This window comes from Vigna unguiculata, chromosome 10 (genome assembly GCF_037176805.1).
Source record: "Vigna unguiculata cultivar grain cowpea cultivar isolate G323 ecotype 2 chromosome 10, ASM3717680v1, whole genome shotgun sequence".
Lineage (NCBI taxonomy): Eukaryota > Viridiplantae > Streptophyta > Magnoliopsida > Fabales > Fabaceae > Vigna > Vigna unguiculata.
The window spans coordinates 48,535,490-48,561,985 of NC_140801.1; the positions used below are offsets into that span (position 1 = coordinate 48,535,490).

The 26,496-nt window shown below is 37.6% G+C and overlaps 4 protein-coding genes across 5 annotated transcripts; all 4 read left to right on the top strand.

The window, feature by feature from the left end:
• The first annotated feature begins 127 nt into the window (after positions 1–127).
• Positions 128–6,769, top strand: LOC114166858 (cytochrome b561 and DOMON domain-containing protein At3g07570-like). Of its 2 annotated transcripts, none has more exons than XM_085668041.1 (6): positions 128–509; positions 602–1,007; positions 4,142–4,314; positions 4,415–4,844; positions 5,968–6,251; positions 6,363–6,769. In XM_085668041.1, the coding sequence occupies exons 1-6, from the start codon at positions 339–341 to the stop codon at positions 6,591–6,593; spliced, it is 1,695 nt and encodes a 564-aa protein (XP_085524167.1). In that variant the 5' UTR covers positions 128–338; the 3' UTR covers positions 6,594–6,769. The 2 variants fall into 2 exon arrangements, with proteins under 2 accessions (XP_085524167.1, XP_027907531.2); XM_028051730.2 differs by having other exon boundaries at positions 4,439–4,844.
• A 468-nt stretch (positions 6,770–7,237) lies between these two features.
• On the top strand, positions 7,238–9,527 carry LOC114165622 (Cytochrome b561/ferric reductase transmembrane with DOMON related domain-containing protein). Its single transcript, XM_028050202.2, has 4 exons — positions 7,238–7,478; positions 7,784–8,186; positions 8,767–9,044; positions 9,157–9,527. The coding sequence occupies exons 1-4, from the start codon at positions 7,299–7,301 to the stop codon at positions 9,430–9,432; spliced, it is 1,137 nt and encodes a 378-aa protein (XP_027906003.2). The 5' UTR covers positions 7,238–7,298; the 3' UTR covers positions 9,433–9,527.
• A 13,313-nt stretch (positions 9,528–22,840) lies between these two features.
• Positions 22,841–23,997, top strand: LOC146883393 (uncharacterized). Its single transcript, XM_085667536.1, has 3 exons — positions 22,841–23,257; positions 23,407–23,619; positions 23,740–23,997. The coding sequence occupies exons 1-3, from the start codon at positions 22,841–22,843 to the stop codon at positions 23,995–23,997; spliced, it is 888 nt and encodes a 295-aa protein (XP_085523662.1).
• On the top strand, positions 23,756–25,231 carry LOC146883394 (uncharacterized). Its single transcript, XM_085667601.1, has 2 exons — positions 23,756–24,283; positions 24,473–25,231. Exons 1-2 carry the CDS (start codon positions 24,051–24,053, stop codon positions 25,209–25,211), a joined length of 972 nt encoding a protein of 323 aa, XP_085523727.1. The 5' UTR covers positions 23,756–24,050; the 3' UTR covers positions 25,212–25,231.
• Positions 25,232–26,496: the final 1,265 nt, after the last annotated feature.

Sequence of the window (26,496 nt, forward strand, 5' to 3'; positions counted from 1 at the left end):
TCTTTGTATACATTTGCATCACGTATGAATTCATGTAGGAGTTTGTGTTGCCTTTAATTTGGTGAGTGAAATACCAGGCGGACTTCAGTCAACAAAAACTTGCCATTTTTATTTTTTGTTTTTTAATCTTTCATGTACTTCAATCTTCGTTTTCAATTTATGATCATAATTGAGAATGGCCCTGCACCATGTTAGTTACAAAATGACAATCATTACATCGTTTATTTTCCCCCCTTTTAGCTTCAGTAGGAATAGTAAGCCCGGCTTCAATAAGATTTGTTAGACTTATGCTTACCACATCTTTCAAACTGACACCACTTGCATAATAATAGAGACAAATGAAGGCTCTAAGACTTTTCTTCGTGATTACTTTTCTTTGTTCATTCTTCCTTGCAAGTACAGAACCAGACTCGTGTACCAGCAATCTAAGCCTCAATGTTTCCGTCCCCTTTGATACAACCAACCTTCGCTGCCTTTCTGTATGGGATGCTCAAAGTTTCATCCTCAGAGTAAGTGCACCATTTTTGAATTTCATCACATTTATATGACCTTATTCCAATAGCACCACATGTATATACTAACCTATGTGTAAACTTTGCAGTATGCTCAGACTTATGCAAACATTTGGAGTTTCATTCTCTCTACCCCAGACACAAATTCTTACATAGCCATGGGATTCTCTGTCAGTGGCGGCATGGTTGGTTCAAGTGCCATGGTGGGGTGGGTGGAATCAAGAGGAGCCAGTGGAGGGATCAAGCAGTATTATCTTGGTGGGGTCACTCCAAATCAGGTGGTTCCTGATAAGGGCAACCTACAGGTGATAGCCAATTCAGCCTTCATCACTCTACAGAACTCTCGTCTGTTCATGGTGTTTCAGTTACAAACCGCTGATCCTTTGTCCTCGCTGATATTTGCCACTGGATCCACCGGTTTATTCCCTGCACCACCAAGCTTTGCACTAACCAAACACTTAGACAAGATTTCCACAAGAATAGACTACTCAAAAGGTTAGTATAAATTGAACTCCTTCCCAAAACTCTCGTAAATGATTTTTATTCTTCTCTTTAAATAAATTTAATTTCTAAACTACAATATGTGGAAAAACTATCCGTATATGAGCTAAAAATAATGATTATTTTTCTTACAAGTCGGTAATAACTAAGCTATTGTGATTTTTTTTAGCCTTGATCTGAAAAAGTATTGCCTGAACAGTAAATCTTAATTTTTTTTCTATTCTTTATTTAGTCTTTGTTCATCCTGTCACCTCAACTACTATTAGTCTCAATCCCTCAATTTAAAAAATGCAATAACGTAACTGTTTTCAAATTTAGTAAAATTCCTTAATTTTAAAAATGCAACAATGTGATGTTTTTTTTTTTTAAAGTTTTAGTGGTTCTATAAATTGTCACTATATAATGAATATAAATTATATTACTTGTAAATTAAAATTGTTAATGTTAACTTGTGCAGATTAATGGTTATATTGTTAATTGTGTAAAAATATTAACTTGGTGCAATTAAAATAAAAAGACTTGATTATGTTCTTTTTATTAATAAGACTAAATTAAACAAAATAAACAAATTATAGAATAAAAAATAATTAAGTCCTTTAATTTTTTTACAAACTTCTGATAACAAAAACAAAGTTAACCAGTAGTGAATAATATATGTTTTTCTTTTCTTTACTTCGAACTCTATTGGTGCAAGGTGATCATAAATATGATTAGTGGGTAATATTGAAGTGAGCGTCATTATATGTCATTATGCCTGTGGTTGAAATTTGACGGCATACTATTCAGAATTCATTGATTCAGCTAGAGAATTCTTTGGTTGGGCATTATAGAGTGGGTGATATGTTCAATCAAAAACTATACTAGTAAAAGCCAAATGAAGTAGAGAAGAGTAAATAGTGGAACTTAAGTTGTTGGTTGTGAGCAACGCAGTTCCATTTCTTAGAATATTGAGTCTTCTTTTCGAGACAGAGGGAGAGAGAGAGAGAAAAAACAGCCGACAACTGGTCTGGGTAGCAACCACAGTCTATAGTCTTAGATTCACACGTGTTTTTATGTTCTCTCCGACTTGGAAGTTATGGAATAACAACCTGATCGACTTCATTTGAAGCAATCTAATTCTTCAACTTTAAGTCTTAGCTTAGGATCTATCTTAACCGTATTTCCATTTCCCCTGTCAACGCATATATTTACATTAAATACTTCATAATTTTATTCTAGAATTTATTTATAAAACCGTAGTTTCTCTCTCCAAATATATAATATCTTTTAGCCTATTTCTATTGTACTAGTTTTAGTGAAAAAATCAAAGTCAAAATTAATAAGAGAAAATTTTTGTTTAAAATTTTTTAGCGAAAAAATAAATAACTAATGTTTTATTCCCTGAAATTTTAATATATTATCTTAAACTGCAAAAGTAAAATAAAAATCGAATAATTTGTAAAAAAAAAAAATACATATTTCACACGATCTCGGTGTAAATTTTTGCCAGGACTTTAAATATCCTGTTCTGTTTTCCAAATAAAACTTCAATAAGATGCATTATTTATGTTTTTTCTCTTCCAATTAATTTAGAAGTTTCAGACGATGGTAATGATAAAACATCCTTTAGGCAATTATCAACATGTATTTTATTTTAAAAAGTCGTATCATCATCATTGGTTATGCACTTATTATTATTATTATTATTATAAATTCACGTTGTTGATCTTAATCTTTGGTCACTTTTAGTGCAGGTTGAATGAAATAAGATTTATTTATTTATTGAATTTAATTTTTATGCTTTGTTAGTATATTTTTAATATCAATAAATTGAAAATCATCTCGATATTAAGTATATTAAGTAGTTTTTATAAAGCGAGGAAACTTATAATACCTAATAATGAAATAATAACAGTATAAAACTTTTTTTTTTTACTTTTATTAGTATATAGACGATTTGATCTTATTTATTTTTGCTTATCTATATACTTTAGAGCAAACGAAGCAAGTGTAAAAAATATTTTTCTTGAACTACAACACTTATTTGTAATAAGTAACGCTAAACTTTTGGGTAGACGGAAAGTATACTGACCCAAGAGAAAGAAAGACAAACAAACCGGACAATAATTATTGAGAGTTGCCTGCTTTGAGGGACCTAAGTTGAAATAGAAGTGATAAATATATACAGAAACAAAATATACGACACAAAGAGTTAATGATGGAAAGATCAAATAGAAAAGAAAAAAAAAAAAAAACTAGTTCTAATTCTATTTAATGATATTGAAATTCTCAATTTAAGTTTTCATCCTAGACGAGACTTATAAGAAAATAAAGCAAATTCCACTTCCACCCACCCCATTTCATTCATTCTAAATTTGAAGTTTGGTAGTGTTAATAAAATTATCAACAACACGATAGAATAAAAAAGTGCTTTCGGTTTCTATTCTTCCAATAAAAATATTTTATATTAATGAATTTCATCTTTAAACTTTTAAAAACATATAGATTTAACCCTTTTTATTAATGAATTTAATCACATTAAACCAGAAATATAGAAGACTATAACGACTTTTTTTCAAACGTGACAAATTATTCTTTGGAGAATGGAGGTTATAGAACACCGTGTTTAGTTAGCACACTACGATCACTGACCGCATACGTATAGGGATACTTTAATTTTTTTTTTAAATGTTATTTTATTCACTTTCCAAGAATTAAAAAACAAAGTCAATATAAGTTCAGAAAATCTCGGGAGAGATTGCTTTTTCATAATTTACATTTGACAACACTTTATTGTCTGATAACCTAAAAAGTTTGATCTATATCATATTCGCGTAAATTTTCCCCATTATCAAAATCAATCTTTTATTATGAATGAAGGAAACTTAATGGTTTAAGTTACCTAGCCTTCCTTTCACCAAATCTACTAAATCGAATTAGGCCATAATTATTGATACACTGCTACCTATACCATTGTTTAATTATATCAATCTTTCCCTTTCCTTTACTTAATCATATAGCAGTACGTCTTTCTTGCTTTAACAATCTCATGAATACGTTTGCAATCACACAACACAAGCATAAACACTAGAGAGAAATGAAGATATCTATAGCATTTCTTATGTTCACTATTTGTTTGCATGTTTCAGCCAACATTGGAAGTTCACAAGGGAATGGAAATTCTTCACAAGTAGATGGAAGTACTTCACAAGCAGCAGCAGACTCCTGTGTCTCCAAGCTAAACCTCAGTGTTCCTCTCCTCTTTGACACGACCAATCTCAATTGTCTTCCTGTTTGGAATGCTCAGGGCTACATCCTTAGAGTAAGTCGTGCATTATTCTTGAATTAATAGGTTAGTTCAAAACATGAATTAATAGGTTTGGAATGACCAATCATGAGATTAATATGAAACCTACTAACAGGATATGCATACGTTAACTGTGCAGTATTCTCAGACTTCTCCAAACATATGGAGCTTCATTCTCTCTGCACCGAACACAAATTCTTATATAGCAATGGGGTTCTCTCCCAATGGAGGGATGGTGGGTTCAAGTGCCATTGTGGGGTGGATCTCATCCAATGGGGCAGGTGGAGGCATGAAACAATATTATCTAACAGGACTCGCACCAAACCAAGTGGTGCCAGATAGAGGCAACTTAAACGTTCTCACCAACTCAACCTTCATTACATCACAGTCCTCACGTTTGTACATGGCCTTCCAGTTACAAACAAACCAACCTCTGTCCCGCTTGATTTATGCCTTTGGACCTAACGGTGTGTTCCCTTCACCACCAAGTTTTGCATTAACACACCACCAAGACAAAGTCTCCATTACGTTGAATTACGCAACAGGTTAGTCAAAAGAATCAGCCATGCAAGTGTTTTTTCACATTCTTGTCAATAGATTAACTCTGAGAAGAAATTAACAAATTCATCCTTTTTCACAAATTTAACAATTTAAAACCAGTCAACTCGTATTTATCTTGATTAATCAACTTAAACCTCAAATCCTAACTCGCAACTTCCAATCTTCATCCAACAGTTATAAATGTAATGCGTTGATACTTGCAAAAATGACAGAATCTGGTCTCATTTGTTTGTGATTTGAGCAATTTTATTCCTGGCTACACAATTTTGTTTACAGTATTTTATACAAAGAAAATAGAAGGTTTTGAAAAAGATGATATTTCGAAAACAATTATACCAATTATGTGCATATGACAAGGTTTGAAAAAGATGATATATCGAAAACATGTAAACCAATCAAGATTATTCTAGCGATGACCTTTTGGTTGAGTTGATTTTGACAAATGATTGGACCAATACCTGGCCCATTCTTGCTCTCAAAAACTATTCGCAGTGGTTTGTGGTTGTTGAAATGACATTCTTTTTCTCATATTCATGTAAGAATAATCTAGTTGAAATGTAAATCTGACTCGACCTTCTACCAAACCCACATGTCTTTTTTTTCTTTTATTCTTATATATATATATATATATATATATATATATATTTTTTTTTTTTATGAACTAAATTTGGGTCATTAACTCCTTTCCCATAACACTTGTTAGTTACAGTGCATGTTCTGTACTGAACATACTAGTTTAAGACAACTATTAGTCCTAAATTTTACAGTGACAATTATAAAAAATTTTCTACTGTTTTTTTAATCAGCAATAATATATATATATATATATATATATATATATATATATATATATATATATATATATATATATATATATATATGGAGCTTGGCCAAAAGGTCGACATTTTGTTCTTCCTTGTGGATTTTAATGTAAAATGGGAAATGCTACTATTGTTCATGCTTGCCGTCGGTAAGTTCGTAAATAGATATATATATATATATATATATATATAGTAGTCATATTTGAATATTAGGGATGACACTGAAAAGTTTTTGTTTTATTTTTGTTGGTAACGAACATTAAAAAGGTTTGATTATTGGAAACAGGTTCGAGTGCATTAGGAAACTCATATATGAACCTGAAAAGAAGCCATGGAGTGCTGAATATCTTGGGATGGGGCATCCTAATCATAATGGGAGCAATAGTTGCTCGTTACTTCAGGGAATGGGATCCATTTTGGTTTTATTTTCACGCTTCAGTTCAATTCTTGGGTTTTGTTCTGGGAGTAATTGGTGTAATCAGTGGTTTTGTGTTGAATAATCAACTCCATGTTGACGTTAGTCTTCACAAGGCTCTTGGAATCATCATTTTCGTTCTAGCCTGTTTCCAGGTATATATACCAGTTTATTTATTTTTACATTTTTCGTAATTCTGCATTTTATCTAAAGCTTTTTCAAACTATGTATCCTAAGAGCTAGAATACTCAAAAACTTTTTTGTAGGTAATGGCTTTGCTTGGTCGACCAAGGAAGGAATCAAAAGTGAGAAAGTATTGGAATTTATACCATCATAACATGGGGAGAATTTTGATTATACTAGCTGTGGCTAACATTTTCTATGGAATCCAATTAGGGAAGGAGGGAAATGGATGGAATATAGGTTATGGGATTGTGCTGGCCATATTACTTACAATGGCACTTACTTTTGAGACACAACTCTGCAGTAAAGACTGAATTCTTTTCTTCAAACATTTTTATTTCTTTCACCACTGCCTTTTTATTTGCAAGTTTAGTTCCATTTGTAACTTATTTTTGTACCAAGAGGATTGCTCATCGATTAATTTTATGTTTAACATATATTTTAATCATGCATGCCTCTTCCTCTTAAAGCCAAAGCTGGCTTCAACAAATTGCTGTCAGTAGTCCATTACATTATATAAAAATGAGATTATACAAAACACTATTGTTAATAAAGTAAACATTCATTAATTAAAAAATAGATTTCCACTCCCAACGTTTAACAACTGGTGTTATACTAGATACTGTGAGAAGGTTGCAATTTTTTTATGAACAAAAGACACAATTCTACATTATGAAGGTATATCATTATTACCATGATAAGTGGCATGCTACAAGACGGTAGTTCCGACAACAAAGTCTCCTCAAACTAACTTATTATGACACCATTTTGGTTGATTTTGTCGCTGAAAATTAACACCGTACGCAGTTTGGCTTGTTGGTCTTATCTAACATTTGAATGAAACAATAGCAGTGCCTGCATGTCTTCTTCCAGCCGGCAATGCCAATTGTCAAAAACAACCATTTATAATTTCAAGGATGATCATAGTTTTTCACTATAAAATTGAACATAATTAGTGACACATCATTAGTAGCTACTTCTGCTGTCTTAGGTTCTTAATTATCTTCCTCCACACAAAGATGAAGTTAACAAGTTTCTGCCAGATAATCTTGTTCGTCATGCTCTATAATTCATCAACCTTTGTGACTTCTCAAGATTCATGCTCCTCTAAATTGCTGCAACTTCAGCTTCCTATCCCTTTCGATACAAGTTCACTCCTCTGCAGTTCTGTTTGGCCTGCTCACAGTTTCATCCTTAGAGTACGTGTCTTACATTTTTTGTCCATAAATTTTCTAACAGACACTGAATAAACTTTTCAGAAGTGTTGATTTTCTATGAACAACTCCATCATATGAATAACAAAACTTGCTCGATTAGAGATAAGACAATTTTATAATATATAAGTGGATGCAAACCTCACTTTACAAGCTAATTTTATAGAATTGAGATAAACTTAAAGTTAACTTCTAGCAAAACTTTAAACATATTCATTAGACTATTTGAGATATACATAAACTGAATTTGAGTGTATATCTTATTTTTTTTTGTTTGATTCTGTGATCAGTATGCTAAGGCTTCATCAGATGTGTGGAGTTTCATATTTTCATTCCCATTAGACCCAAAAGCTTATGCAGCAATAGGGTTCTCGAAAGATGGAAGCATGGTGGGTTCTAGTGCAATTGTGGGGTGGATGCCATCACCAGGTGCTGGGGGCATGAAATATTACTATCTGGGTGGAAAATCAGAAGATGAAGTGATTAAAGACAGAAGTGATCTTTATATTATGAATGCATCATTTGTTCCAGCAACTGATTCACTTGGTTACTTAATCTTCCAATTGAAGACCACACAACCTTCTACCGATCTCATATTTGCCATTGGACCCAATGGCCAGTTTCCTGATTATCCACGCTATGACTTGCCCAAACATATTGATCAGACATCAATAACCATTGATTATTCAAAAGGTTAGTGAAGAACCCTTTTGTTATTCATCATCAACATCAATTGTGAAACTTTTTCAATTGAGTCATCAGAAAAATCTAACACTAGACTAGCTTCAGCATGGTCTTTGTTTATGTATAGTTTTTGAAGCACAATGCCAGCATAATAAGTAGCACCGATACTATTTGATGAATTGAAAAGTGATAAGAATTGTCTGTTGAAAATCTTACATCCATATATCAATTAGAAATAAGGTGAATTTATATAAGCTCATTTTATAGGCCTAAAGTTCATTCTTAAGATGGTGTCAGAGTTATCCAAAGTCTATCATACTGAAATTTATTGATCGTTAAACCTATCGTACCATATGACATAAAGCCACTATAAGACCACTATTAATGTAGTATTAATGTAGTTTCAGGCTCGAAATATATATGTCTTGACACGAGAATATGTTACAGATTTCTGATGAACAAGAGAAAAGACAAACTTATGATACATAAGTGAATGGAAATTTGACCTTAAAATCTACCTCTTAAGATTGTGAATTATACATTGGAGTGGCTAAATCTGAATGTTGCAATAACTTTTGTTGTCTTGCAGGAGGTTCAACTAGAAACAATTCTAACCTAAATCTTCGAAGAAGCCATGGAGTTCTGAACATAATGGGATGGAGCATTCTAATGATAATAGGAGCCATAATTGCTCGATACTTCAAAGAAAGGGATCCCATGTGGTTTTATCTGCATGCTTCAATTCAAGCATTTGGGTTCCTTGCTGGCATATTTGGAGTTTTATGTGGATTGCTCTTAGCTAGGAATCTCAAAGTCACACATCACAAAAATGTAGGAATCCTCATCATCATCCTTGGCTTCCTACAGGTTAATTAACTAACCAATTTCTCTCTCATTTAGCTTTATATCAAACTCGTTTTCTGATACAAAACCAAAGTTATTTTCACTCATGTTGTTTATTTATGATTTGATTTGATAGGTGTTGGCCATTATATTAAGACCAGGAAGAGAATCAAAGATAAGAAAGTACTGGAATTGGTATCATCATAATGTGGGGAGGATTTTGATTATCTTTGCAATTCTTAACACATTTTATGGACTCCATTTGGGAGGAGAAGGATCTAAGTGGTTTCTTGCTTATGGAGTGAGTATTGGTATCTTGGTGATTGTGGTTGTGTTCTTGGAGATAAGAATGAGAATGATTGCAAGAAGAGAAACTAAGCCATCTCCTCAATCCCTGGATATGCCTTATTAGGTTAAACATGTTTATTTTCAATCCAAAATCATTCATAATTTGTAATGTATCATAACTGTTTACCACTTCCACCAAACACAAGTTTCAATGAAAATGAAAACAAAAGGAATATAATTAATTTAGAGTATTTTTTTATTATCTTTATTATTATTATTTTTTTGGTTAGCTATGGAAACTTCATCTCCAAATTTTATGTCTTTTCCATTATCATCAAGTTAGATAATAATGTACAAATTTTAAAAATACTATTTTAAATCAACGTCAGAGAAAACCAATTTGAAAGGTCGTCATTTTAATAGATTTCAATACAATCAATTTAATATGTGTGTTTTTAAATAGGATTTTGAAAATTCGATTTAAAAACCATGTTTTTAACTCTGTTGAAAACTGATGTTGAAAAGCTTCTTTTTTTTTTTTTTATTAACAAAACTCTTAAATCAATTGTAAGGCCAATTTTTCTTTTTTATTTATATTTTGATCAAAATATTATTAACTATTTTGGGTCATAGTATGTCATTTTTCGGAAGATGGAAGATTTTGAGAAGACTAAAATGTATTTTTTATCTTTGGTAAATTGTTGGAGTTATATTTTTTATTCTTGATAAAAAAAATTATGATTGCTTTCCTAATACATTTTTCATTATTTTTCTGTCTTTTTTCTATAGCTCTTTAAATAATGAAATAAAGTTATGTAAACAGAGCTTTGTAGTGTAAAAACAAAATAGATTCTTTTTATTGAGAACTGTAACGTCCCATTTAATTATTAATCAAAATTAAAGGAAACGTCACACATAAGATAGTAAAATCACGCAGTTCTGGGGTTCCCGACATCATCCCTACTAAACCAGGCACACCATGATGCCAACAAAACAGGATAATCAGTTTGACTAAGAGTTTACAAATCCGGTAACAACAAAATACAAGGGCCATAGCCCTAAAGAAACATGAAAGAAAGACGTTCGAAATCTAGCCCGGATGGCTAAGCTGCTGGATCACCGTTCCCTTGCTGACCACGAGGACCTCGCCCATCTGCTCCCATCAACCAAGTTGATGATCATCGCAAGAAAGAACAGCCACATACATCACAACCATGCAACAAAACGGGTAAGCTAGAGCCAATCAACATATTCAACATGCAATCAAATATATTCTCATCATCTCATCCACATAGCAACCAAACATGTTATGACTCTTCATTCAATACACTACGACTCGACCCGACTCATCCGGATACGTATAACTCGGTCGGATTCAGCGGATGCTTGCACTTGTGGTGGATACCTCTGCTCGACCCTGAGCTGCTCGATCCTGAGCCATATATTATCAGTGTTACGATGAATCAAAATCTCTCCCACCACAAGGTTAGCCCTTAATGAGTTTCAGGCCTCCTGCTACTCCCACCACAAGAGTCAGTCCGCTCTAAGTGAGACTAACTGGCTCCTCGGAGCGTCAGGATGCAACCTTACCTTGAATCCTTACCTAGTTATACAGATGGGGCACCACCATGGACACCCACTAACAGGGGCCATGGGATTACGTCCCGACCACTGAAGCGCAACCCCGAAAGTCTCACCTAGAGACCCCAAGGACTTATGCACTGACACATATAGGATACAACCACACAACCAAAATGATATCCACTACGCATGTATATGTTAATTGTACCGACCTTCAAGTCTACGCCTTTCATGTTCCAGGCTCAACACATTTCATCTCATCATGAACCATTCATGTACCACGGACTTCCAATTCATATCGTTATCATGCCTCTTTCATACCAACCCTTTCAATACAATCTCATGCAAAACTCATGTCAACCCTTTATACATAATTCACAACTTGCATTTCTCTATCATACTCACACATACCAAGCCTTTAACACAGATACTCAAAACCAAGCCAATATTATCCACACAAGACCAAGAAAAACATCCCACATCACACTGTCTCGCTCAGCACCTCGCTTAGGCTGGAGGGTCTCGCTCAGGCGAGACAGGCTCGCTCAGGCGAGCCCCCCTTCGCCTAGGCGAGGGCTTGAAAAAAACCAGGGGCATGAGCAACGCGGGATCTCGCTTAAGCGAGATCCCTCTCGCCTGGGCGAGTTGCCTGCTCGCTCAAAAGTTGAGCGAGCCGCCTGGGCGACTTTTCGCGCAGAAGCTCTAGGCGAGCTCCCTGTTTCATCTCGCTTAGGCGAGACTGACTCGCCTGGGCGAGATTAACAGGTCTCGCCACTGTTCTTCACTGCACAGCCATGTTCTTCATCCAAACAACTCATGCAATACACTCTTACATATCAGAACGAAATATCATACCATAAAATCAGCAACCAACTCATACACGGTTCAGAATAATGACTCGAAACTAAAACCCTAACTTCCCGTACCTGGAAAACCTAGCGAAGACCTCTACTACGTGACCACGAGCACGGCAGCTCCGAGGATGCGCTATAGGGCTGCGGTGAGAGTGGGACAGGACCAGACAGGTGGGTTAGCCAGGGCTCTTACAACAGATCACGAAAAAGTTACGAAAAGGGAACTAGCACGAACTCGAGAGTCACTTATGTAAGACCCGAGAAAAAATTCAAATAAGGAATGAATATTTAATTTATATTTGGGAAGAAATAAATAACGTTAATTGGACTAACATGACGTAGCAAAGTACTAGCTCAAGTGGTAGGAGTACTTTGGGGTTGTGTGTGAGGACTTGGGTTCAAGTCCTATGTATGTAAATTGTGTGAGTTTTAATGTTTTCTTTTAAGTAAGAGAAAACGGAAGTATAATTTATATTTTATTGTATACGCATATTTAGCAATAAAAGTGGATTGGCTAAGTGGTTGGAGCGTGATAGGGGGAAACTCATAGTCCTTGCTTCGAACCTGGCCAGAGAAGTTCAACTTCCACATTTTTTTATTATTATTTTTTTTTTCAAAACCTAGGCATAGGAGGGGGGTGGCATTGATGAGCCCCCATTGCAGTTGGACGAAAAACTGCATAAAAATGGGAGGGGAAGCCTGAAAAATGGAGGGCAGAAAAGTGTGGAAGAGAGTGAGATTTGAAAATTTTGGAGGAAAAGTGTGGAGAAGAAGAAGAAAGGAGACCATTGAAGGAACTCTTTGGAAGCTTAGATCCAGGTTAGGGGAGCTGGAATTGTACCTTTAATTGCGTACTGTTTAATATCATGAATTGTATGATTAAATTGATGCATGTACAATGCCCTGCTGTGTATAATTCAGAAACCGCCTGGCGGATGATGAACTGCCGCCAGACGACTCATCCAATTTTTATCCCTGATTTTCGTTTTTAACTTGCCAATAGCCTAGACCTCCAAAAATAGTGGTTTAGTAGTCAAATTAAAGCTACGGAAGTCTAGTTTCCAACCCAACAAGAATCAACTCATTTGGATGTCTATGGAAAACGTAATGATCGAAACAGTGAGCAGACGTTGGGACAGGAAAGCTGGAAAAACGCTGGAGGATCCCTGATTTTCGTTTTTAAATTGCCAATAGCCTTGACCACTAAAAATAGTGGTTTAATAGTCAAATTAAAGCTACGGAAGTCTAGTTTCCAACCCAACAAGAATCAACTCATTTGGATGTCTATGGAAAATGTAAAGACCGAAACAGTGAGCAGACGTCGGGACAGGAAAGCTGGAAAAACGCTGGAGGATCCCTGATTTTCGTTTTTAAATTGCCAATAGCTTAGACCTCCAAAAATAGTGGTTTGGTAGTCAAATTAAAGATATGGAAGTCTAGTTTCTAACCAAAAAGGAATCACCTCAATTAGACATCTGTAGAGAAAATTATTGATAAAACTGTAATAGGTGTCGGTTAGTAACGTTGACATTGTTTTGTAAATGAGTATTCTAAATTCTGGACTTCCTTAGGCCAGCGCCTGGCCTTAGTGGTTGGTCTCGCCAGGCGAGATTCGATGCTTGTATTGTTGTGTGGATGTGTGGCGCCTGACGGGTTGTTTGTTACCGCCAGGCGAAGTGAGGTTGTTTCTGATTTGGTACCTATAACCTGGCGCCTGGCAGCGCTGAGTGTGGCGCCAGGCGGTCAGTGATGTTGTTCCACTTGACAATTGCCTAGGCAGTGTCGGTGTTTTATTTTCTGTTGCGGCAGATTGTTGTGCTAACCTTTGAGCTTTAAGGACTAAGTTCTTAGTGGGTCCGGGATGTGTTCGGATGAGGTCACGAGCGGGGAGGTTCGTGATGAGTTGGGACCGCATGATGGGATATTGGACAAGTTAGTCCTGGTGCTGCTATGGGCGGGGAGGTCCATAGTATGGTGATTGCATGCGTGTCATGGTCCGAGCGGGTGAGGTTCGGATGGTTTGACTACGGACGGGGAGGTCCGTAGGGTAGGACTACGAACGAGTTAGGTTCGTAGGTTTGACCACGAGCGGGGAGGTTCGTGGGAGCACAAGAAATCCCGAGACCAAGAGCATGTGCATGTCACTCATAATGGATCTTGAGTGAGAGGGAATTGAAAGGTTTAAATATAAATAATTATGAAATTCTTTTGGGGTATGGGTTTCTCATATTTATTCATTTTATATGCATAGCTCACCCTATCTGTTTGTGTGTGTGGCGATGATCGGATAAATTTTTATCCGGGAGCAGATACTGATGCAGGTGAGCCAGGAGCTGCATAGGCACGGAGAGGGGTCTATGGGATGTTCAAGAAGAATTATGTTAAATGTTTTTATTATGTTTTAAAACTATGAGTGGTTTGTGATAAATTTTAAATCATGTGTGATGTAAGATATAACCGAAGTTTTAAACTTCCTACCTTTTTGGGAAATTATGTTTAATGAATATGAGTATGTTTTCCTTTTATTATTATTTCACCAAGTAATATTCCTGGAGGTATGTTACACTTGGTATCAGAGCGGAGGAGCACACTTGAAGAGGAATTGCCCTCAGTTGACAAGCAAAACAGGAGGAACAAGTTTCATCCGTAAATGCTACATATGTGATCAGCCTGGACACTATGCTGACAAGTGTCCAAATAAGAAGGATATAATAGTGAGAAAGACAGTTGCACCAGCTATAGAGAAACCCAAGGCAACAGGCAGAGTCTTCGCCATGACCAGCACTGAGGCTACACAATCAGGTAACCTCATACTTCAACAATGCTTGCTAAAGGGACATAAAGTTTTAGTGTTGTTCGATTCTGGAGCAACACATTCTTTTATCTCTGATGAATGCGCAAGGAGACTTAACTTAGAGAAACGCGAATTGGGGTGCGAATTGATAGTCTCGACCCCGACATCCAGACAGATAGCAGCCAACGCAATATGTGTTGGACTTCCAATAGAAGTAGTAGGTCGTCGATTCAAGGTGAATCTGATATGCTTACCTTTGGAAGGCCTGGACATGATATTGGGAATGGATTGGTTAACCAGTAATTACATAGTGATCGACTACGGACGACGCAGTGTGGTATTTCCAGAAAGAGAAGGACTGAAATTGATCACGTCGCAAGAAGCTATTAAAGAGATAAAGGGTGGAGCTATGTATTTCATGCTGATAGCTCAACCTGAGAAGAAGAGTGCGACAGAACACATCCAAGACATCCCAGTGGTAAATGAGTACCCGGATGTTTTTCCAGATGAAGTGCCAGGGTTACCACCTAGCAGGGATGTAGATTTCTCAATTGATCTAATCCCAGGGGCTGGTCCAGTGTCAATGGCTCCGTATCGAATGGCACCTGCAGAGTTAGCAGAACTCAAGAAACAAATTGAGGATCTGCTGGAAAAGAAATTCATTAGACCTAGTACGTCACCTTGGGGAGCTCCGGTACTACTGGTGAAGAAGAAAGATGGAAGTTCGAGGTTGTGTGTAGACTACCGGCAGTTGAACAAGCTTACAATTAAGAACAAGTACCCACTGCCGCGAATTGACGATTTGCTGGATCAATTGAGAGGAGCTGGAGTATTCTCGAAAATTGACTTAAGGTCTGGCTATCATCAGATCTTAGTTAAACCAGAGGATGTTCCAAAAACAGCGTTCAGGTCGCGGTATGGACACTACGAATATGTAGTGATGCCATTTGGAGTAACGAATGCACCAGCCATATTCATGGACTACATGAATAGAATCTTTCGTCCTTGGCTGGATAAGTTTGTCGTTGTCTTCATAGACGACATTCTTATTTATTCCAAGACTAAGGAAGAACATGTCAAGCACCTTCGGACGGTACTTGAGGCACTTAGGGAACATCAGCTTTATGGAAAGCTGTCGAAGTGCGAATTCTGGCTAAGCAAAGTACATTTCCTTGGTCATGTCATATCAACCCAAGGGATTGCAGTAGATCCTACGAAGATAGACACAGTGCTGAAGTGGGAAAGACCTAAGTCTGTCACTGAAGTGAGAATTTTCTTGGGGCTCGCAGGCTATTACAGGAGATTTATTGAAGGATTCTCCAAGAGAGTCAGGCCATTAACACAGCTCACAAGAAAAGATCAACCATTCTCATGGACTGACAAATGTGAAGAGTGTTTTGAAGAGATGAAGAGATGTTTGACGACGGCTCCAGTACTAGCTATAGCCGATACTACCAAGAAGTTTGAAGTGTATTGTGATGCGTCCTACCAAGGTTTGGGCTGTGTACTGATGCAAGAAAAGAGACCCGTGGCTTATGCATCTCGACAACTGAAAGTTCACGAAAGAAATTATCCTACTCACGATCTGGAGTTGGCAGCAGTCGTGTTTGCTCTTAAATCGTGGAGGCATTATTTGTACGGCTCTCAATTTCAAGTCTACAGCGACCACAAAAGTCTAAAGTATTTGTTTGAGCAGAAGGAACTCAATATGAGGCAAAGGAGGTGGATGGAATACTTGAAGGACTACGATTTTGAGCTTCTTTATCACCCGGGTAAGGCTAATATTGTGGCCGACGCACTGAGCCGGAAACGGATTCACATGTCATGCATAATGATAAAGGAGCTGGAATTAGTTGAGAAACTCAGAGATATGAATCTGGGGATAAAGTTGGGCTCAGGTCATATTCAGTGTAGCATGCTGAAGGTTACCAATGAATTCCTAGAACAAATTCGGGTAGCTCAAGGGGATGATCTGGAACTTCAAGAATACATCAGACGATTGGGCACTGACAAAGGAAAGGATTATAGTATGGGTGGAGACGGCATTCTACGCTTTAAGGGTAGAGTGTGCGTTCCAGGAGGACCGACGTTCAGGAAGACCATACTAGAAGAAGGGCATAAGAGTCGACTTAGCATACACCCTGGTATGATTAAAATGTATAAAGATTTGAAGGAGTCTTTCTGGTGGAACGGAATGAAGAAAGATGTTGCCGACTTCGTTGCCCAATGCTTGGTATGTCAGAAGGCCAAGATTGAACATCAGCGACCAGGAGGTACCTTGCAACCACTGGATATTCCAAAATGGAAATGGGACAGTATCTCGATGGATTTTGTGACGCATTTACCAAGATCGACGAAAGGACATGATGCAGTCTGGGTGATTGTGGATAGGCTGACTAAGTGTGCACATTTTCTTCCAATAAACCTGAAGTGGTCTATGGATAAGTTAGCAGGAGTGTATGTGCAAGAAGTTGTGAGATTACATGGAGTACCTGAAAGCATAGTATCAGACCGAGACCCCAGGTTCACGTCAAGATTCTGGCAGTCCTTGCAAGCAGCTCTGGGCACACAATTGAGGATGAGCTCGGCATATCACCCTCAGACAGACGGTCAGTCAGAAAGGACCATTCAGTCACTAGAAGATCTGTTGAGAACGTGTGTGTTGGATCACATGGGTAGTTGGAATGAGGTATTACCCTTGGTGGAATTCACTTATAACAACAGTTACCACTCTAGTATTGGTATGGCACCTTATGAGGCACTGTATGGCAGAAGGTGTAGAACGCCATTGAGTTGGAATCAAGACGGGGAAACGTTCATTCTAGGTCCTGAATTCTTGCAACAAACAACTGAGAAGGTGAAGTTAATTCAGGATAGAATGAGAGCAACGCAGAGTAGGCAGAAATCCTACGCGGATACGAGGCGAAGGTCATTGGAGTTTGAAGAAGGAGATCATGTATTTCTCCGAGTAACTCCGACTACAGGAGTAGGAAGGGTACTTAAGTCAAGGAAGTTGACTCCAAGATTTATAGGACCTTATCAGATTACAAGGAGAATTGGACCGGTTGCATACGAGATCGCACTACCTCCTCAATTGGCAAAATTGCATAATGTATTTCATGTCTCACAGTTGAGAAAGTACGTAGCAAGCCCAGATCATGTATTAGAAGAAGATGATATACAAGTGAGGGAGGATTTGACAATGCAAGCCAAGCCAGTCAGAATATTGGATTCGCAAGTCAAACAACTTAGAGGAAAGGAGATCCGGACGGTTAAGGTATTATGGGATGAAGCTACTGAGGAGATGACGTGGGAGATGGAGGACGTCATGAAAGGATCGTACCCACATTTGTTTCCCGGTAAGTGAAATTTTCGAGGACGAAAATTCTTTTGAGTTGGGGGGAATGTAAGACCCGAGAAAAAATTCAAATAAGGAATGAATATTTAATTTATATCTGGGAAGAAATAAATAACGTTAATTGGACTAACATGACGTAGCAAAGTACTAGCTCAAGTGGTAGGAGTACTTTGGGGTTGTGTGTGAGGACTTGGGTTCAAGTCCTATGTATGTAAATTGTGTGAGTTTTAATGTTTTCTTTTAAGTAAGAGAAAACGGAAGTATAATTTATATTTTATTGTATACGCATATTTAGCAATAAAAGTGGATTGGCTAAGTGGTTGGAGCGTGATAGGGGGAAACTCATAGTCCTTGTTTCGAACCTGGCCAGAGAAGTTCAACTTCCACATTTTTTTATTATTATTTTTTTTTTCAAAACCTAGGCATAGGAGGGGGGTGGCATTGATGAGCCCCTTGGACGAAAAACTGCATAAAAATGGGAGGGGAAGCCTGAAAAATGGAGGGCAGAAAAGTGTGGAAGAGAGTGAGATTTGAAAATTTTGGAGGAAAGGTGTGGAGAAGAAGAAGAAAGGAGACCATTGAAGGAACTCTTTGGAAGCTTAGATCCAGGTTAGGGGAGCTGGAATTGTACCTTTAATTGCGTACTGTTTAATATCATGAATTGTATGATTAAATTGATGCATGTACAATGCCCTGCTGTGTATAATTCAGAAACCGCCTGGCGGATGATGAACTGCCGCCAGACGACTCATCCAATTTTTATCCCTGATTTTCGTTTTTAACTTGCCAATAGCCTAGACCTCCAAAAATAGTGGTTTAGTAGTCAAATTAAAGCTACGGAAGTCTAGTTTCCAACCCAACAAGAATCAACTCATTTGGATGTCTATGGAAAACGTAATGATCGAAACAGTGAGCAGACGTTGGGACAGGAAAGCTGGAAAAACGCTGGAGGATCCCTGATTTTCGTTTTTAAATTGCCAATAGCCTTGACCACTAAAAATAGTGGTTTAATAGTCAAATTAAAGCTACGGAAGTCTAGTTTCCAACCCAACAAGAATCAACTCATTTGGATGTCTATGGAAAATGTAAAGACCGAAACAGTGAGCAGACGTCGGGACAGGAAAGCTGGAAAAACGCTGGAGGATCCCTGATTTTCGTTTTTAAATTGCCAATAGCTTAGACCTCCAAAAATAGTGGTTTGGTAGTCAAATTAAAGATATGGAAGTCTAGTTTCTAACCAAAAAGGAATCACCTCAATTAGACATCTGTAGAGAAAATTATTGATAAAACTGTAATAGGTGTCGGTTAGTAACGTTGACATTGTTTTGTAAATGAGTATTCTAAATTCTGGACTTCCTTAGGCCAGCGCCTGGCCTTAGTGGTTGGTCTCGCCAGGCGAGATTCGATGCTTGTATTGTTGTGTGGATGTGTGGCGCCTGACGGGTTGTTTGTTACCGCCAGGCGAAGTGAGGTTGTTTCTGATTTGGTACCTATAACCTGGCGCCTGGCAGCGCTGAGTGTGGCGCCAGGCGGTCAGTGATGTTGTTCCACTTGACAATTGCCTAGGCAGTGTCGGTGTTTTATTTTCTGTTGCGGCAGATTGTTGTGCTAACCTTTGAGCTTTAAGGACTAAGTTCTTAGTGGGTCCGGGATGTGTTCGGATGAGGTCACGAGCGGGGAGGTTCGTGATGAGTTGGGACCGCATGATGGGATATTGGACAAGTTAGTCCTGGTGCTGCTATGGGCGGGGAGGTCCATAGTATGGTGATTGCATGCGTGTCATGGTCCGAGCGGGTGAGGTTCGGATGGTTTGACTACGGACGGGGAGGTCCGTAGGGTAGGACTACGAACGAGTTAGGTTCGTAGGTTTGACCACGAGCGGGGAGGTTCGTGGGAGCACAAGAAATCCCGAGACCAAGAGCATGTGCATGTCACTCATAATGGATCTTGAGTGAGAGGGAATTGAAAGGTTTAAATATAAATAATTATGAAATTCTTTTGGGGTATGGGTTTCTCATATTTATTCATTTTATATGCATAGCTCACCCTATCTGTTTGTGTGTGTGGCGATGATCGGATAAATTTTTATCCGGGAGCAGATACTGATGCAGGTGAGCCAGGAGCTGCATAGGCACGGAGAGGGGTCTATGGGATGTTCAAGAAGAATTATGTTAAATGTTTTTATTATGTTTTAAAACTATGAGTGGTTTGTGATAAATTTTAAATCATGTGTGATGTAAGATATAACCGAAGTTTTAAACTTCCTACCTTTTTGGGAAATTATGTTTAATGAATATGAGTATGTTTTCCTTTTATTATTAAATCACCAAGTAATATTCCTGGAGGTATGTTACAACTTACATGGAGTAACGGAGCTTCCCGGCAATGGAACCCTAGCAGAAGATGGGTGGCGGCTGCAGCTCAAGGCAAGGGCAACTTTTCTGAAAGTGTAGGGTACCCTAGGTTTTAGGGCAGACTTAAGGGCTTACATGTTTGGGCCGGCCTTAGGTCCAACTACAAGGCTGAAAAGAAATGAAAGAAAAATGGGCCTTACAAGAACGAAAGGTTAAAAAACATCATTAGAAACTAAAGAAACATTCAAGATTTTATCACAGACTAAAAATTAAAACTCCCCTACTACTATTATTCTGTGTCTCTATATTCACTAATTCAGAGTAGTTTTAAAATGTATTATAATCAAAAACAAATGTGATGTTGTAAACTAAACTAACCATTTTTTTTTATAAATGTAAAATTAGTTATAAATATCTTATATGTAAAAGTAGAAACAGTAATTATATGGTTGCATTGAACATAATTCTTGAGAATAATTGCATGCATGATTTTTCTTCACGAAAAGTAATAAAATAAGTTGTCATTTTGTCGACACTTTTCTAAATTGTCATTGAATCTTGGTAAGTGTTTTTTTTAAAAAAAAAAATCATTGGGTAAAAAAAATTTTGTCGACACATTTTTTTTAATTAAAAAAATTTAAATTCTAATTGATGAGTAAAAAATTACTTTTCTGTGTGAACAACTAGCTATTACCGAATGTTTCACTTTTCTAATTGGCTTAAATGGTCTTTTGGTCCTAGTTTAGGACGACTTTTTCACTTTAGTCCTACTTTTGAAAATGTTTTCAATTTGGTCCTACTTTTCGTAATTTTTTTTCAATCAACTCCTTTTCATTAACTCCATCTAAATCGTTAACGGAACAGTGCCAGTGTGATGATTTTGTGAGACGTGGATATTATTCAGTGACGTGTCCGTTTGCACTGTGCTGACCATTTAATTGAAATTGCAAATTCGTTTTAAGGTTAATATCTCATTAAATTGGGTTTAGGTTTAGGGTTATTTATGTGGAATTGTGGATTTGGGGGTCGAATTAGGGATTTCGTCCTCGCTCTTTGAAATTGTGGATTTGGGGGTCGCATTAGGGATTCTGGCATTGTGGATTTCGTCGCTCATCTTTGGTCAATCGCTGCGGAGGGAAAAACGATTTCATCGTGAAGGTATGTCCTGCTTTAGTTTATTACTGTTTGTCAGAATTAATTGGGTTTAGTGTTAATGATTAGGGTTTTGTTTATGCATTCCATGGAATCTTTAAATTGTAGTTGCTTTTTCGGTGGTGCAGTGTTTATTGTTTTCGCTGGTGACCCACCATTTTTAATTGCTTGTGTTGTCGCTATCTGTGGTGGGGTGGGTTTCATGGTTAGTTTTCGGTTTGTCGGTTTGTTGGTTATAGATGTAGTATTTGTTCCCCCATTTAAACATTATTTACCATTTGCAGGTTTTTTTGTGTTTCCAATGTCTGGTGAAAGGTTTGAGGTTGTGGTCCACCACCGTGGTGAATTTGCTGAAAATGAGTGGTGTAAGTATGTTGGTGGAGAAACTACTCATTGGTCATGCGATCCTGACCGTTGGAGTTATTTCGAAATATTGGGGTCTCTTAAGGAAATGGGGTATCATAGCATAAAGGGGTTGTGTTATTGTGTAGAGATGTTGTTGCACCCTTTGAATGATGACAGGGGTGCACTTAATATGCTACATATCGCAAGGCATTATGGTGAAGTGCATATGTTTGTTATGCATGGAGTTGATGAAGTCCAGGTAGATGATAGTATAGTGGAACCTGAAGGAGATGCTGGGAGACCTATAGAGAGTGGAGAAAACAGTTATGCAGTTAGTGAATTTGAGGTACTAGGAACTGAGATTGTAGTCTGGTCTGCTCCACCTGAAGATGTAAGGTCTACTCCACTTGAAGATGCTAGGAACGAAGAGACTGAAATTGGATCAGACGAAGGTGAAGTGGTTGACAGTTTAAGGAGGTGTGCTTCTCCTTCTCCTGAGATTGTAGCTGACGATGTTGTGGGTGAAGGTACTGGGCATTTGGAAGAACAAGTGAGAGTTGAGAATGTGGGTACAGGTGAAGAACAAGTGGGAGTTGAGAATGTGGGTACAGGTGAAGAAGAAGTGCGAGTTGAGAATGTGGGTACAGGTGAAGAAGAAGTTGGAGTTGAGAATGTGGGTAATCCAGAAGCTGATAAAGGGCTGGATAATATTCCTGAAGGTGATAAAGGGATGGATAATGAAAGGGATTGTGATGATGAAAGGGTTGAGGTTGATAGTTGGATTGATTCTGATGCAGACTGTTTAGGAGATAGTGATGGAGAGGACTGGGGTTGTGGTAATGGAGGTACTGAAGGCGTAGTTGATGTAGAAATAAATGTTGATTATGGTCAAGGTTTGGGGTCAGGTGAAGTTGGTCCTAGTTCACAAAACCATGATAGTGAAGACAGTGCAAGTGAATCAGAACATGATGGGATTAAGAGAGATAGAGGACTGTCTGATGACAGAAGAGTTGTATAGCATTGAAGGTAGTGCTAGTGAGACAGAACATGATGGGATGAGTGGTTATTTTGGTACATTTAAGAAACCAAAGTCTATGGCTGATTACAGATGGGAGGTGGGGACTACCTTTGTGGACAAGGAACAATTTGTTGATGGTGTAAGAACGTATGTTGTTCATGCTGGTAGGAACCTGAAGTTTGACAAAAATGACAAGGAAAGAGTGCGGGTGAGATGTTTAGGGGCTCAAGGGAAGTGTGACTGGTCCCTTTATTGTGGATTTCTGGTTTCTTGTCAAACATGGCAGCTTAGGAAAGTTCAAAACCGTCATAAGTGCAGCAGAGAATTTAGTATAAATTTGATGAATTCAAAATGGTTGAGTAAAACCTTAGACAACACATTAATAGAAAATCCTAATTTGAAGCTGGTTGATATACGTAATAAAGTTGCAAGGAAATGGAATACAAAGGTGTCAGTTTCAATGGCTCATAGGGCAAAGCAACTAGCAACAAAGGTGGTTGAATGATCTTTTAAAGATCAGTATAGAAGGATTTATGATTATGCTCATGAGATAATTAGATCAAATCCCGGATCCACAGTTAAAGTTAAAGTGGAAGATGTTAATGATGAGAAGATTTTCATGCGAATTTACACTGTCTAAAGGCATGCAAGGACAGTTTTGTAAGCTGTCGACCCATCATAGGCCTTGATGGTTGTTTTTTGAAAGGACAATATGGGGGTGAGCTACTAACTGCTGTAGGTCGTGACGCAAATGACCAGATGCTTCCTATAGCCTACGCAGTAGTTGAAGTTGAAAACAAAGACACATGGAGCTGGTTTCTGGAGTTGTTGATTGAGGACCTGGGAGGTGCTGATGTATGTAGGTTTTGCACATTTATGTCCAACCAACAAAAGGTAATATGTTTCCATATTTTTTTATGTTCATTGTACTTCTATTTTTGTAATATGAAAACTAACTGACTAGTATATACACAGGGTTTGCTTCCTGCCATACAAGACCTATTGCTTGGCGCTGAGCAAAGGTTTTGTATGCGCCATCTGTACAGCAATTTCAGAAAAAAATTTGGAAGCAAGCAACTAAAAAGCTTGATGTGGAAGGCTGCAACCAGCATGCACCCAAGAGCATGGGAAAGAGAAATGCATAATATTAAAGAAGTGAACGAAGAGGCCTTCAAATACCTAATAGCAATACCACCAAGGTTAGTTATCAATATCACTGATTCTCCAAATTAACAAAAGATTAACAAATTTGTTTTGGAAGATATTGGTCCAGGTCTAGGTTTACCATGCAAGCCAAATGTGACACGTTGGTAAACAACATGAGTGAAGCCTTCAACAACGTTATTGTGGATGCAAGGTCCAAGCCAATCATCTCAATGCTGGAAGACATCCGTTTGTATATTATGAAAAGGTGGTCCAAGAATAGATCCAAGGTGCAGAAGTACAAGGGAGATATATGCCCTAAGATACGTGCCAGATTGTCAAAAGAGTTTGAACAAACTAAGTATTGGATATCAAGGTACTTTTCAATTTGGTCCTACTTTAGTTTTAAAATTTTTCACTATGGTCCTAGTTTAGGGTTAAGTACTTTTCAATTTGGTCCTAGTTTAGGTTTAAAATTTTTCACTTTGGTCCTAGTTTAGGGTTAAGTACTTTTCAATCTGGTCCTAGTTTATGTTTATAATTTTTCAATTTGATTCTCCTGCAGTTGGTCAGGTCAGAAGTTGTTTGAAGTTAGACATGTCTCATTAATTGGAGACAAGTTCACTGTCAACATAGAAAGCCAGGAATGCTGCAGGAAATGGCTCATTAGTGGGATCCCATGCTGCCATGCAATTGTTGCACTGAACTTCCTTAACTTAAAGGCAGAAGATTACATTCCACATTGGTTCAGACGTACAACATATGAAGAGATATACAACTCCATAGTTCTTCCTGCCAATGGTCAACTTTTTTGGGAAACAACTGTCTTTCCTGATGTTCTACCACCACTTAAAAGAAGGCTGTTAGGGAGACCAAAGAAGAAGAGAAGGCTGGACACATGGGAACTTAGAAAAGATAACACCCAAATGAGACCAGGTGGTCATAGAAAGAGATGTTCAGTTTGTCGCGCACTTGGGCATAAGAGGAACAATTGTCCAACACTTCTTGTCCATGGCTGTGAAGAACGTCCCACTGAAGTTGCAGCACCACAACCAACTCAACCCACACAAAGTGAACCACCACCAAGTCAACCACCTGCAACACCCACTCCACTTGCAACACCCACTCCACCTGCAGCACCAACCCCACCAGTTGCAGCACCACACCCAACAGTAGCAGCCCCAACCCCACCAGCACCAGGACCACCACCCAACACTGCAGTACAACAGCCCAACCAACCAACTTATGGAATTAGAAAGATGAGGCCAAAAATGCAAATAAGAAGGCCACCACATCCATCATGAGATTACTGATTGTATTTTGGGGGAGGGGAATATTTTGTTATGTATTATGAATGATATTTTGATCACTGATTTCTGGATTTTGATCACTGTTATTTTGATGGAAGGCTTAAAAGCCTTAATTAGTAATGCATTATCATTTGCACTTTTCAGAATTCTATCTGCCTTCTTCTTTTCCACTTTTCAGAATTGTTCGTTCTTCAGTTCATTCAAATTAAACAAAAAATTACAAAAAATTTTAAACAGTTGAGAATATGTAATTAAAGATAAAGGAATATCATTCATTCATTCAAGTAATTATTCAAGATAGCCAACGACAATTACAACCCATAAAACCAACTACAATCATTACAATAAGAACACCTATCACAGCTAATGACAGTTGCATCTGTTTCTTCCAAACACTCAATGCATTTTCAATATAAGCAATCTTCTGCCTTTGCCTAGCGATCATGGCATCTCGCTCATCAGCACCCTCTTCGTAACACCACTTGAAAAAGTTGCATCCCAACACATCTTCACCACATCTTTGCAACACAAAAAAACCATGAAGATGAAAATGAAAGACTGCAAGTGAAAGAAACACCCAAACCCGAACAGTGGGAAACAAACCTTAAAGTTCGCACAGCCCCAAAATTGTTTACCCAAATTCTTTGTAGTTCTAGTTGTGCGCACCACTGCAATGTCTCCGCAATCGCAAATTGGGGGTGACCCTAAAACCCTAAAACCCTATAACCACCATGGCAGGAATTGCAAGTCCGGTGAACCCAGCTATTGCAAGAAGATGAAGATGTCCCACGAGACATTCGTTTTCAGCTGAACCGTTTAAGGGAACCCTAAATCACAATGAACACAAACCCTAAAATTCAATTTAAAATCTGGGCTATGACAGTGCAAACGGACATGTCACTGAATAATATCCACGTCACACAAAATCACCACACTGGCATTGTTCCGTTAATGATTTAGACGGAGTTAACGAAAAGGAGTTGATTGAAAACAAATTACGAAAGGTAGGACCAAACTGAAAACATTTTCAAAAATAAGACTAAGGTGAAAAAAGTCGTCCTAAACTAGGACCAAAAGACCATTTAAGCCTTTCTAATTTTGATACTTTTATGTTAAGAAGTAGTTTGCTAACCAAAACTTTCAATAATTAAGTTTAGAAAAAGTTCTCTCTAAATATTTATAGGAGAAAAATAAGAAGATAAAAATACAATTAATTAACTTCTTCATAAATTAAAACTAGCTTATTCTTCTACATAAGTTAAAATTAGCTTATTAACTC